We start from the raw sequence: 14,924 nt of genomic DNA, 5'->3' as shown, positions 1-14,924 counted from the left end.
TTTTCATTCTCTTGGTATCTTTATTTGAAATGTAAGAATGTAAGTTTAGATGCCGGCCTATTTTTGGTGAACTCACTGTGGTGTTCTTGCTAATTGGTGGGTAAAGTCACCTACCAATAAACAAGTGCTTTCCATGATTCTGAACCAAAAAAATAGCTTTGATGTCTTTTTTTTTTTTCAACTAAAAAAAAAGCAAGAGAACGAAGAAAAATTGATAATTGGAGTGAATTGCAAAAGTTGTTTAAAATTGCATGCTCTATCTGAATCACGAAAGAAAAAAATTGGGTTCAGTGTCCCTTTAAGGAAAGAGAGTTACCTTAAATTACAGTATATGCTCTTGCATTGTATTTCTTTTGTTTACTACCCATTTCCCTGCTTTGCAACATTGTTAGATTAATATACTTTATAACATTTAAACCTCTAAATGCCACTATAGACAGCCTCTTATCACATGCTTTTTTAATTTGCTTTTCACAACAGGAAACTGCTAGTTCATGTGGGCCATATAGAAAAATTTGTGTTTACGCCTGGGGAGTTATTTAAGAGTTAGCACAACACAGTACTAACTGCAAGTCAATAGATAATAAATACAAAGTCATGTGATCAGGGGGCTGTCGCAAGATGCTTAGATACAAGGTAATCACAGAGGTAAAAAGTATATTAATATAACTGTGTTGGTTATGCAAAGCTGGGGAATGGGTAATATTGTGTTTAACACACAAATGAATTCATTATTTTTCAGGCAAAGGTAGTTAATTGTTTCCTGTAACTACAGCCACATTCTCAACAATAACGAAGTATCTTAGCATGAAATCTACTATGAACAAATAAAAATGTTTTTATTTCACTCTTAACTAAAAAATTACAGAATGGATAACTAATCATGTTCCTTTAAATCCTGCTAACAAACGCTACACTGCTCTGGTGTCAACATGCATCCTCCCTGATTTGCAGAAAGTCTAGAACCACAGAGAATTGGCCACCATGTATTTGTAATATGAGGATAAGATTATTTTATATTGGATATCCATATTGTATTAATTCTTAAAGGGACAGTCTACAATAGAAATGTTATTGTTATAAAAGATAGATAATCCCTTTTTTTTTACCCTTCTTCTTCCATGTGTTGATTCTGAAACTTCTCTCGTCTCTTTCTGTTTCTATAGGTTGACTGGGTACAGTGCGATGGGGGCTGTGATGAATGGTTCCACCAAGTTTGTGTTGGCGTCTCCTCCGAAATGGCAGAGAATGAGGATTATATCTGCACGAACTGTACAAGGAAGAGGATACAAGGTCCCTGTCCTCCTTGTCCACCCAATTTGACTTTTTCTTCTGGTTTTCCCCTGCCCTCTATTGAGGTCAAACAGGAAGTTAGCTAGCACAGAGGAGGTGCTAGGCATGTACTATATGTTTTAATATTTCCCACACTCTAAAGTGTCACCCTCTGCCTAATTTTCCTCAAAGAGGACATGTTTGTGTTTTAGATAACCCCTCAGCACTGTACAGTCTGTTTTGAATAGGTGCTGTGGCATATCTGAACCTCCTTCACACATGCAGAAGCCTGAAAAAAAACAGAGTAAGACTCCCGTTAAGCAGGGGCAGCTGTTTGTATTCATCTGCAGCACATGCTGGGTTATTCAGAAGAAGAGATTTGCTACAATGTATCAATAGACTTTTCCTACTAGGACAGAGGAGCAGTAACCTGGGGACACAGGTTCTTTACAAGCTTTCATCTCTCAGATTCATGGTCTGCCCTTTCTGACTATCCCATATACCATGGATTCATGTTCTAAGTTTGCAGCAGGGCGTCTTTGATAGTATTAGCCTAGTGACAAACCACTCAGGATTAAATGGACTTTAAAGTATTTTTGTTTCTGTGTTGCATCTAAATGAGGGCATCTTTAATTCTGGAGCATTCGATTTTTAGAGCAGGCCATGCCTGGGCGCTTCCAAAGAAAAACAACTTCTATTGACATGCAAAGAAAAGTCTCTTGTGTAAGGTGGCAGACCTGAATGAGTTGTGATCGTAGCTGCACTGGGGCTGTCTCATTCTCTGAACCCTAGATTTAGTGAGTCGGTGAACAGAAGTGATGAGGTGTAGTGTGTAATGGGTAATGAATATGATAGAGGTCCTATGTAGGTCTCATCTTGGTGCACATAATAAGTGCAGCTCTTGTAATTAATGGGTTCAGGAAATCCCGGAGAAGAAATGAAAGTAAAACCTTCTTTGTTTTTATTTCTTCTTCCTGTGACTACTGACTGTTGTATAAATAGTTTTATCTCCAATACTGTTTGTTGTTTATTTCTAGGCCTATCAAGGGTCTTGGTTCTTCTTTGTAAATGAGTCATGAGATTCTATGTAGTCTGTTAATATACAGGACAACACTATGGTTTAAACCAGATAACATCAAGAGGAGTCAGATCAAGTGATCTTGACAAATATACATATGCAAAAAAAATAAACTGAATAAAAAACTCAGGGCATGATATAAAAAATATTACTGAAAAACTTGTGAAATTATCTTTTCTTTTGGAAGGTGGTGAAAGTCCATGAACCATTACACCTGGGATTCAACTCCTGACCACTAGGAGGATGCAAAGATACCCAACATACCAAGATTTTTTAATCCCTTTCACTTCCCTGTCTTATCGCTGTCTTATCTTTGCCTCCACAGGAGGAGAAGAATAGAGGTGCTCAAGATTCTTCGTTGACAGGGACTCACAGGCCTACTTGAGACCCATTTTCTTTCTCACAAACCCAGGAATAGGACAGAGGGGGAGTATAGAGGGCTGAGTAGTGACAGGAAAACTCCTTGGAGTTAGTCACAACACAACCTCTGCCACAGGTGTCAAGGGGACCTGTCCCTTAGCCACCTCATGTTGTCGTCATACTCTATTGTGATATCCTCTGCTGTTGCTTGCACAGCACTGGATGGACTCTCTCTACTTAATGCAGTATCTCTGCAGCTGAGTAAGCCAGTAGAGTGGGTGCAGATGAGGCAAGTACCACAAGCACTCACATAGCCAAAGGCTATTATCAGATACATGCACATATGTATATCATAGCCAGGGTACACTTAAATTTGCCACAGACTTATCATATATTTAATTTATACATATTTCTAGTATACATTTATTAGTTTATGTGTTTTTGGGGACAAAGTGTGTTTTTACTTATTGGCATCTTGTCTGTTCCTTGGTTTGATTGTGTACGCAGCTCTTATTTTACTTTTATTATGGGAACGCGTATAATAATGTGGTCACGGATACTGCACTTACATTGTTTCTTTACTAGCACAGCCTATATTTCTTTAGAGTGTGGTTCGGCTTAGTGCTGACATTTCTCTTTTTCTTAGGTGCGTCACAATGATGCGCTCCCTCTTTTCTTTGTAGCACACTTTGTTTTTACATGGTCAACATAGCATTTGAGCTAGACTCTGGCTGCGAAAGTGTTAAATGTTTGTGCTATTCTATTTCCGCAACTTTCCTTTAGCTTCTGGCACATCTGTTGCCATTAATGCTATCCGTTACTTCTTTTAAGGTTACAGGAGGCGATAAAATGTTTTAATAGCCATGAGCTGCTGCTAATATTTAGAATTTTCTCTCTCGTTAAGCCATTTAACACAGGGGTTCTCTGTAGTGTTTTTTTTACTGTATATATTCTTTACACACTAATTTGTCAGTCAGTATCGTCATACCATATTTTCATGTATTTCTGCCTTTATGTATAATGATTAAGATTTGCAGGAAATCTTTACGGTAGTTTTATTATTTATACTGTGTTATAGAGTGGGTAGGAACTGTCCCCATTTATTTTCAATCAGATCCTTCAGAAGGCAGATTCACGGATCATTTATTTGATCAATTAAAATGCGTGCTTTACAAACTGATCTCTGTTACTCCCCAGTCCAACTTTTCAATGCTTACTTATTTTGCATTATGCAGAATCAGTCTATCACTATGTTTCCTACTAGAGGTGGATAGCTACCCTCTCTAAGTACCATTTGGTGGGGGGGGCATCTGATTTTTATTAAGATTTTAAATATTTTGTAGGTTTGTCTATTAAAAAAAATCTTAAATGATTTCTATTGAGCATTTCTAATTTTAATTTTATTATCAAAATTGTATTTGTTCTTAGTATCTTTTGTTGAAAAGCAGGGACATGAGCTCTGGATCATGCACCTGTCTGTAGCGCTATATGGCAGCAGTTTTGCAGGAATGTTATCAATTTGCAAGAGCGCTAGATGACGGCACTATTTCCTGCTATGATGTGCTGCAGACACCTACCAAGATATCTCTATAACAAAGAATATCATGGGAACAAAGCAAATTTGATAATAGAATTAAATTGGAAAGTTGTTTGTTTTGTTTTTTTATTGTATATCCTGTCTGAATTACAAAATACATTTTTTGGGTTTCATATTCCTTTATTGAAGGAGCTATTCCTCCAAGTAAGAGCAAACATACTTCTGCTGATCAAAGATCCATAGAAGGTACATCTGATACTAACATCTCTCCACAAAAAAAGCTCATGATTTGTTTAAAGAATCAGATTCAGACAGTTCTGATTTTTATTTTTTTCTGATGGCGAACTAATCCTTATTGATCAGGATTCTAATACTGATCAAGACTACAGTCTCTTCATCCTTTATGTTTAAAGGTATAGAAAAAAAATGAATGTAAATTATCTACTGTATATAGTTTTTGCAAATGCTCCATGGTTTTAAAAATAATTCTCGCTGTTCATTATTTATTAAAAAACACACTGTTTGAAACTCTAAATAGTCTGTGCCTGTCGTGTCTGATCCACCCTCCATAGAAGATGTACTCTGGCACTTTTCCATCAGAAGCCAATCACTATCTATTTCCTTTCTAGCTGTAGGTTGTACAAGAATTACTGTCTGGGGGTGTCTTTCTTGAGAAAGCTTATGTTTTAAATTGGGCAGTGCTGTTGAAATACGTGATTGACTGCCCCTGCATTTAGTTTTCTCACTTACGTTGAAACTATGGGAAGTGATTGACAGCACATGCTGCGCATGAAAAGGTTTTAGAGATGATGATTAATTTATTTTGTCGTCATATGGCAAACTATTATAACATTTTATACATTATAATAAATTGTGATACATTTTTAACTTGTTTTGTTATGTTTAATTATTTCCTACAAAATGTTGTCCAAACACGATTATACAAATGGTTTTGAAAGAAGCTAAAAAATTGTAAATGTATTTGTTATGCTTGAATAAGAAAGTGGTCTTTTAAAAACACAAACTGATCAATGCAGTAAAGCTGAATGGGTTGAGAATGCATTCAATTGTTGCTTAGGAAACACCTGGAAGTGTCTAGCACTTAAAGATTATGCCCCTTCTTCCAGTCTGTTGTATCACAGTAACACCTTGTCTGGAACTATATGAGCTAGATTGTGATGTTGCAGAGCTGTACAGCTCATACCGCATGTGCTGGCGGCCATGATGGAAGATTATGATATGTGCATAAGATCAAATTCTTTGACAGTTTCACATTCAGTTCTGGAGGGCTTGGTCTATTATTTTTTAAAGGTAAAATGCTGCATAATGAAAAATAACATAATAATGTATTGCAATATAATTGAATGTAACTATACAATGCTATTGAGAAATTTTATGCGTTTCCTATCCCTTTAAGGTTGAACAATTATGGGAAAATGTACAAACCTTTGGTATTCACGTTTCTAAGCATATGGAATATAAATCTGTTAATCAACTTGATTTGATCTTTAAACCCTCTGCAATATCTTTTCCTTGCGTAGATGGTGCTATTTCGACATTAGTTAAACATACAACAATTAATTTAGAAGAAAGCGGGTAAGCATACATTTTTTTTTCAGTCATCTAATGGACAAGAAGTTAAAGTCCTTTCATAGAAAGGATTTTCTTCAATCAGGTTTTATGTTTAAACTAGCTGTAGGTATTGCTTGTGTAGCTGTAGCTGCTACTATTTAGTGTGATTTCTTATCAGAACAAATTTCTGAACAATCTTTGGTTGATGATATTCAAGAATATGGCTTTTGCTTTTTTGACCAGAAGAGTATTATAGTTAGTCTTGGTCTGCAGACATGGTTTCTAAGGGTTGTCTTTTATATTTTCCCTTTCAAGGAAAGATTTAATTTGACCCTGGACTATGTTATAATTTCTACTGTTAGCAGGGGAAAGAGCACATTCTATCTTGGGATAGAAGTCCTAAGGAAAGAACAAACCTATTGGACGTGTACATTTACTTTTGTCAGTCAAGGAATCAAAAAAATCTTCCTCCTCCTTAAAAGTCTGAGTTTTCCAAAACTGCCTGGAAACTAAATTCAATCTGGAACAAATCTAAGCAGATTGAAAGATCCTCTTCCTTATCTAAATCAGCATGAAGGTGTGGCCCTTGAACTGGATTGGGTTGATCTATTTCACAAGGTTGCTGCCATCTTTTTTTTCTTCAAAGATGCCAGAAAATGCCCTTTTCTCCAACATAGGTGTGTCCGGTCCACGGCGTCATCCTTACTTGTGGGATATTCTCTTCCCCAACAGGAAAAGGCAAAGAGCCCAGCAAAGCTGGTCACATGATCCCTCCTAGGCTCCGCCTTCCCCAGTCATTCTCTTTGCCGTTGCACAGGCAACATCTCCATGGTGTTTAAATGTAGTTTTTATTCTTCAATCAAGAGTTTGTTATTTTAAAATAGTGCTGGTATGTACTATTTACTCTGAAACAGAAAAGAGATGAAGATTTCTGTTTGTAAGAGGAAAATGATTTTAGCAACCGTTACTAAAATCGATGGCTGTTTCCACACAGGACTGTTGAGAGGAATTAACTTCAGTTGGGGGAAACAGTGAGCAGACTTTTGCTGCTTGAGGTATGACACATTTCTAACAAGACTTGGTAATGCTGGAAGCTGTCATTTTCCCTATGGGATCCGGTAAGCCATTTTCTGAATTTTCAATATAAGAATAAGGGCTTCACAAGGGCTTTAAAGACTGGTAGACATTTTTCTGGGCCAAAATGATTACTTTATAAGCATATTTAATGGTTTACAACTTTGGAGAGTTATTTTAATCTTGGGAATTCTGTTAAAAAAACGGCAGGCACTGTATTGGACACCTTTTTCACTGGGGGCCTTCTCTAGTCATAGGCAGAGCCTCATTTTCGCGCCACTAATGCGCAGTTGTTTTTGAGAAGCAAGGCATGCAGATGCATGTGTGAGGAGCTCAGATCCACTGAAAAAGCTTATTGAAGGCGTCATTTGGTATCGTATTCCCCTCTGGGCTTGGTTGGGTCTCAGCAAAGCAGATACCAGGGACTGTATAGGGGTTAAATGTAAAAACGGCTCCGGTTCCGTTATTTTAAGAGTTAAAGCTTTCAAATTTGGTGTGCAATACTTTTAAGGCTTTATGACACTGTGGTGAAATTTTGGTGAATTTTGAACAATTCCTTCATACTTTTGCGTATATTCAGTAAAAAAGTGTGTTCAGTTTAAAATTTAAAGAGACAGTAACGGTTTTATTTTAAAACGTTTTTTGTGCTTTGTTATCAAGTTTATGCCTATTAACATGTCTGAACTATCAGATAGACGATGTTCTGTATGTTCGGAAGCCAAGGTTCCTCTCCATTTAAATATATGTGATGAATGTGACAAACAAAGTAGGGACAATGATGCCACTGATAATAATGTTGCCCAAAATGATTCCTTAAGTGAGGGGAGTAAGCATGGTACTGCATCATCTCCTTCTATGTCTACACCAGTCTTGCCCACTCAGGAGGTCCCTAGTGCATCTAGTGCGCCAATCCTCCTTACTATGCAACAATTAACGGCTGTAATGGATAATTCTATTAAAAACATTTTAGCCAAAATGCCCACTTATCAGCGAAAGCGCGACTGCTCTGTTTTAGATACTGAAGAGCATGAGGACGCTGATGATAATGGTTCTGACATGCCCTTACACCAGTCTGAAGGGGCTAGGGAGGTTTTGTCTGAGGGAGAAATTTCAGATTCAGGAAAAATTTCTCAACAAGCTGAACCTGACGTTATTACATTCAAATTTAAATTGGAACATCTCCGCGCTCTGCTTAAGGAGGTGTTATCTACTCTGGATGATTGTGACAATTTGGTCATTCCAGAGAAATTATGTAAGATGGACAGGTTCCTAGAGGTCCCGGTGCCCCCCGAAGCTTTTCCTATACCCAAGCGGGTGGCGGACATTGTAAATAAAGAATGGGAAAGGCCCGGCATACCTTTTGTCCCTCCCCCTATATTTAAGAAATTATTTCCTATGGTAGACCCCAGGAAGGACTTATGGCAGACAGTCCCCAAGGTCGAGGGGGCGGTTTCTACTCTAAACAAACGCACCACTATCCCTATAGAAGATAGTTGTGCTTTCAAAGATCCTATGGATAAAAAATTAGAGGGTTTGCTTAAAAAGATGTTTGTTCAGCAAGGTTACCTTCTACAACCAATTTCATGCATTGTTCCTGTCACTACAGCAGCGTGTTTCTGATTCGAGGAACTAGAAAAGTCGCTCAATAAAGCATCTTCTTATGAGGAGGTTATGGACAGAGTTCAAGCACTTAAGTTGGCTAACTCTTTTACCTTAGACGCCACTTTGCAATTAGCTAGATTAGCGGCGAAAAATTCAGGTTTTGCTATTGTGGCGCGCAGAGCGCTTTGGCTGAAGTCTTGGTCAGCGGATGTGTCCTCCAAGAACAGATTGCTTAACATCCCTTTCAAGGGGAAAACGCTGTTTGGCCCTGACTTGAAAGAGATTATTTCAGACATCACTGGGGGAAAGGGCCACGCCCTTCCTCAGGATAGGTCTTTTAAGGCTAAAAATAAAACAAATTTTTGTCCCTTTCGCAGAAACGGACTAGCCTCAAATTCTACATCCTCTAAGCAAGAGGGTAATTCTTCTCAAACCAAGCCAGCCTGGAGACCGATGCAAGGCTGGAACAAAGGTAAGCAGGCCAAGAAGCCCGCTACCGCTACCAAGACAGCATGAGATGCTGGCCCCCGATCAGGGACCGGATCTGGTGGGGGGCAGACTCTCTCTCTTCGCTCAGGCTTGGGCAAGAGATGTTCAGGATCCTTGGGCGCTAGAAATAGTTTCTCAAGGTTATCTCCTGGAATTCAAGGAACTACCCCCAAGGGGAAGGTTCCACAGGTCTCAATTGTCTTCAGACCAAATAAAAAGACAGGCATTCTTACATTGTGTAGAAGACCTGTTAAAAATGGGAGTGATTCATCCTGTTCCATTAGGAGAACAAGGGATGGGGTTTTACTCCAATCTGTTCATAGTTCCCAAAAAAGAGGGAACATTCAGGCCAATTTTGGATCTCAAGATCCTAAACAAATTTCTCAAGGTTCCATCGTTCAAGATGGAAACCATTCGGACAATTCTTCCTACCATCCAGGAAGGTCAATTCATGACCACGGTGGATTTAAAGGATGCGTATCTACATATTCCTATCCACAAGGAACATCATCGGTTCCTAAGATTCGCCTTTCTGGACAAGCATTACCAGTTTGTGGCACTTCCATTCGGACTAGCCACTGCTCCAAGAATTTTCACAAAGGTACTAGGGTCCCTTCTAGCGGTGCTAAGGCCAAGGGGCATTGCAGTGGTACCCTACTTGGACGACATACTGATTCAAGCGTCGTCTCTGCCACAAGCAAAGGCTCATACGGACATTGTCCTAGCCTTTCTCAGATCTCACGGGTGGAAAGTGAACGTAGAAAAAAGTTCTCTATTCCCGTCAACAAGAGTTCCCTTCTTGGGAACAATAATAGACTCCTTAGAAATTAAGATTTTTCTGACAGAAGCCAGAAAATCAAAACTTCTAAGCTCTTGTCAAGTACTTCATTCTGTTCTTCTTCCTTCCATAGCGCAGTGCATGGAAGTAATAGGTTTGATGGTTGCGGCAATGGACATAGTTCCTTTTGCGCGAATTCATCTAAGACCATTACAACTGTGCATGCTCAGACAGTGGAATGGGGATTATACAGATTTGTCCCCGACGATCCAAGTAGATCAGAGGACCAGAGATTCACTCCGTTGGTGGCTGACCCTGGACAACCTGTCCCAAGGGATGAGCTTCAGAAGACCAGAGTGGGTCATTGTAACGACCGACGCCAGCCTGGTGGGCTGGGGCGCGGTCTGGAAACACCTGAAAGCTCAGGGTCTATGGTCTCGGGAAGAATCTCTTCTCCCGATAAACATTCTGGAACTGAGAGCGATATTCAATGCTCTCAAGGCTTGGCCTCAACTAGCAAAGGCCAAATTCATAAGGTTTCAATCAGACAACATGACGACTGTTGCATATATCAACCATCAGGGGGGAACAAGGAGTTCCCTGGCGATGGAAGAAGTGACCAAAGTAATTCAATGGGCGGAGATTCACTCCTGCCACTTGTCTGCAATCCACATCCCAGGAGTGGAAATTTGGGAAGCGGATTTCTTCTGTTAAGTGTGATCAGTCCACGGGTCATCATTACTTCTGGGATATTACTCCTCCCCAACAGGAAGTGCAAGAGGATTCACCCAGCAGAGTTGCATATAGCCCCTCCCCTCTACGTCACCCCCAGTCATTCTCTTGCACCCAACGACTAGATAGGATGTGTGAGAGGACTATGGTGATTTTATTTAGTTTATTTCTTCAATCAAAAGTTTGTTATTTTTTAATAGCACCGGAGTGTGTTATTCCTTCTCTGGTAGAGTTTGAAGAAGAATCTACCAGAGTTTTTACTATGATTTTAGCCGGAGTTGTTAAGATCATATTGCTGTTTCTCGGCCATCTGAGGAGAGGTAAACTTCAGATCAGGGGACAGCGGGCAGTTTATTCTGCAAAAAGGTATGTAGCAGTTTTTATTTTCTAACAATGGAATTGCTGAGAAAATCCTGCCATACCGACATTATATCATGTATGTATAATTTACATTTTAGTATTCTGGGGAATGGTACTTCACTGGAATTACACTGTGTATATAAGATTTTAGCCTAATAGAAATACAACAGGCTTTTTAATAATTCTTAATTATGTTAAACGTTTTTGCTGGAATGTAAAATCGTTTTCATTTTCTGAGGTACTGGGTGAATAAAATGTTTGGGCACTATTTTTCCACTTGGCAGTTGCTGGATCTAATTATGACAGTTTTTAATCTCTCTCACTGTTGTGTGTGAGGGGGTGGGACCTTTTTTGGCGCTTTTGCTACGCATCAAAAATTTCAGTCAAAAGCTCATTGTTTTTTCCTGCATGTTCCGGTTTATCTCTACAGAACCCAGGGATCTTCAAAGCTAATTTGAGGGAAGTAATCTAACAGAGCTGTAAGATTGTAGTTGACTGTGATAAAAAACGTTTATTCTTTAACTTTTTTATGCCTCAGGGTTAGTTATTTCTTGCTACTGGGTACAAGCCCTTGCTAAGTTGCATTTTGTTTTACAAAGCTGATTGATTTCATCTGTTATATATATTCAGTGCTTTTCAAGCACAGTTCGTTTTTTTTTTTTTTTTTTTTTTTTCATTGTATTTTACTTGTATAGTATTTCCAAATTGCAAGTTTATTTGCTAGAAATTTATGTACTAACTGTATTGATGCTACATTAAATAAAAGTCAATCTGTACAAATTGAACAAATTTCACCAAACAACGAGGGGAGAGTTATGCCGACTAACTCGCCTCACGTGACAGTACCTGCATCTCCCGCTCGGGACGTGCGCGATATGGCGACGCCAAGTACATCTGGGCGGCCATTACAAATAACATTACAAGATATGGCTACTGTTATGACTGAGGTTTTGGCTAAATTACCAGAACTAAGGGGCAAGCGTGATCACTCTGGAGTGAGAACAGAGTGCGCTGATAATGTTAGGGCCATGTCAGATACTGCGTCACAACTTGCAGAACATGAGGACGGAGAGCTTCATTCTGCGGCTGACGGTTCTGATCCAAACAGATTGGATTCAGATATTTCAAATTTTAAATTTAAGCTGGAAAACCTCCGTGTTTTACTAGGGGAGGTGTTAGCGGCCCTGAATGATTGTAACACAGTTGCAATACCCGAGAAAATGTGTAGGTTGGATAAATATTTTGCTGTACCAACAAGTACTGACGTTTTTCCTATACCTAAAAGACTAACTGAAATTATTACTAAGGAGTGGGATAGACCCGGTGTGCCGTTCTCACCCCCTCCAATATTTAGAAAGATGTTTCCAATAGACACCACCACACGGGATTTATGGCAAACGGTCCCTAAGGTGGAGGGAGCAGTTTCTACTTTAGCTAAACGTACCACTATCCCGGTAGAGGATAGCTGTGCCTTTTCAGATCCAATGGATAAAAAATTAGAGGGTTACCTTAAGAAAATGTTTGTTCAACAAGGTTTTATATTGCAACCCCTTGCATGCATTGCGCCGATCACGGCTGCAGCGGCATTCTGGATTGAGTCTCTAGAAGAGAATCTTGGTTCAGCTACGCTGGACGACATTTCAGACAGGCTTAGAGTACTTAAGCTATCTAATTCATTCATTTCGGAAGCCGTAGTACATTTAATTAAACTTACGGCTAAAAATTCCGGATTCGCCATTCAAGCGCGCAGAGCACTGTGGCTAAAATCCTGGTCAGCTGATGTAACTTCTAAGTCCAAATTACTTAATATACCTTTCAAGGGACAGACCTTATTTGGGCCTGGTTTGAAAGAAATTATCGCTGACATTACAGGAGGTAAGGGCCACGCCCTACCTCAAGACAAAGCCAAACCTAAGGCTAGACAGTCTAATTTTCGTTCCTTTCGGAATTTCAAAGCAGGAGCAGCAGCATCTTCCACTACTCCAAAACAAGAAGGATCTGGTGCGGGGGAACTTCCGGGCAGCGGCCATGACTGGTCGCATTCCTGCAAGCTGCTCCAGCTTTCCTATACCATTTGCAAGATACCACCCTATTTAAGAAGCTTCTCGTATGGAGATTGACATATTTACAATATTCTAAAGAAAACCTATCCATAGAGATAATTTTTTCCGGAATTGCTGCTGGCTTCAGAGCCCGGAGCTAATTTGAAGCTGTGGCCTCCAACACCTGCCACGTGAGATAACCCCCCGGCAGGACGCTCTCTAGCTCCTGTCGTTAGTTTTCATGTGAGTATACTCACACTACCTTAACCAGTGTGCTGACCTAACGTTTATTATAAAGAACTAACATGGATATGAAGAGTGCCGCCGCCATTTTAAAAGTGCTGAGCAATCTCCTCTCGGATCACCATGCCGCTCTAGAGGAAACACTAGTCACAGCATTTAATCCTGAAGCTTTAAAGACACCTCGACAAACTATTCCAACCAGGCCTGTGTTGGCAACACATTTTAATAGTAGCGCTTTGGGGCCCCAGTGCTACATACCAACCCTGCTTGAAAAAGATAGGACACTTGCTACCATAGGTCCAAAACCAGGCAATGGAGAGATCGCGGCTGTGAACACTGACTGTGCTACCGGCAGAAGCGCAACCTGTGCAGGGATCAGTATCAACGGTATAGCAGTTACCCAATCACCATTACTGTTAGCTGGGGAAAGAATATACAAGAGAGCCCCTGCTGAGCATTCATTCCAAGAACAGGGAGACATATGGTCGCAACCGCATTGCCCCTTAATGATTTTGCAGCTTCCAATGACCCCTTGCTATTCTGTTTCGCTGCTGCTTAACTGGGTCACTATCCGGAGGCAGAGATGCTGCCCTCCGGTCACTACATGCTCACGCCTCAGACCCCTAGCACGGCAACTGTCTGGCAAAATTGACTCTTGCAGGGAGACCCGCACCGGAATTGGTTAAACTTAGACCTGGACATGAGCGAACAGATTTACGATAAATACTTTGTTTATTTACAGCCCTGTTTGAGAACTCCTCTGCTACAACCTTTTATGCTAACAAAATGTGATGCAGTAGATATTTCTTTATTGTTTGCCTCTAAATGTAGAAAAAATTACTTTGGCAAAAGGACTCGCACTGAAATAGGTTAGGCTGGTGGGTTTAGCTGGAACTATGCTCAGCACTGTATTTATACCCATCCAGTTACGTTTGTAAGCTTTTCTGTTGTTATTTTCAAAATTTATATTGCGTAGTAGGGCTTGCTTGTTTTAGCGAATTACTATATTTGCGCTATTTCATTTATAATTGCATCCTTGCTGTAGCCTCTTTACATAACTGCAATTTACTATACAGGGGCATATTACTTTACATAATCTAATTTTATTGATATTGAGCCCTCCTCACTAAATCCAATTTAGCTGCTTGCCTTTATATTAGCCCACTAATGCATTTGCCCTGCACAGTTTCATCCAGACAGGGCAGGTTAGGGAAGCCTCTTATTATCCCACAGGTTGTATTCCTCTTTTCCTAGCAGCTAACTAATGGCAATTTTATTTGCAGCTTAAGAGAATTTTTATCTAAATTGACCTCAAGCTATAAGTTTGCTAAACGTCTATTTTATTGTTAATGTAAACTCATTGTGTGGTGCTGCATTGCCTGCGGCCGGGGTGATGCACCATGCACATATTTATACAACTAGCATTTACAGTTAGTAGCACATAGGAAATAAATCTAGTTCTAAATTGAGGTTTCTCAAACAAGTAATTTCTTTACTCGTTTTACCCCTGCCTGTTTACTATATGACAAATCCTAAGACTGTCCTTTTTTCTTAGTAGGTCAGCACAGAAAATTTATCATACACAATAGTGTACGCTAGCATTGTTTCACCAAGTTGGCATCAACTATTCTAAACTCACCTTATCTCTTTAATATTACCCATAGTTGTGTCAATAACACATTATTCGTCTCCCCTAGGATATCTATACACCCAGGCATGTTTTATAGCTCCAAAAATACTATAGAATCTATATTTACTCAAGCTTGTTTCACTCCTTATCTCTCC

At 39.6% G+C, this 14,924-nt stretch overlaps 1 protein-coding gene across 4 annotated transcripts in view; it reads left to right on the top strand.

Annotated features, from left to right (window-relative positions):
* Positions 1–5,135, top strand: part of KDM5A (lysine demethylase 5A) — a 389,966-nt gene extending 384,831 nt beyond the window's left edge. For all 4 annotated transcript variants that reach the window (XM_053718826.1, XM_053718824.1, XM_053718825.1 and 1 more), the window contains one exon: positions 1,167–5,135. In XM_053718826.1, the coding sequence (XP_053574801.1) occupies positions 1,167–1,379 (213 nt within the window). In that variant the 3' untranslated portion in view covers positions 1,380–5,135. The remainder of the gene's footprint in view (positions 1–1,166) is intronic.
* The last annotated feature ends 9,789 nt before the right edge of the window (positions 5,136–14,924 follow it).

Source organism: Bombina bombina, chromosome 6 (assembly GCF_027579735.1).
Source record: "Bombina bombina isolate aBomBom1 chromosome 6, aBomBom1.pri, whole genome shotgun sequence".
In the NCBI taxonomy this organism is placed as follows: Eukaryota; Metazoa; Chordata; class Amphibia; order Anura; family Bombinatoridae; genus Bombina; species Bombina bombina.
Note: the sequence above shows the minus strand (reverse complement) of the source record. Positions and strands in the feature narration are given on the sequence as shown.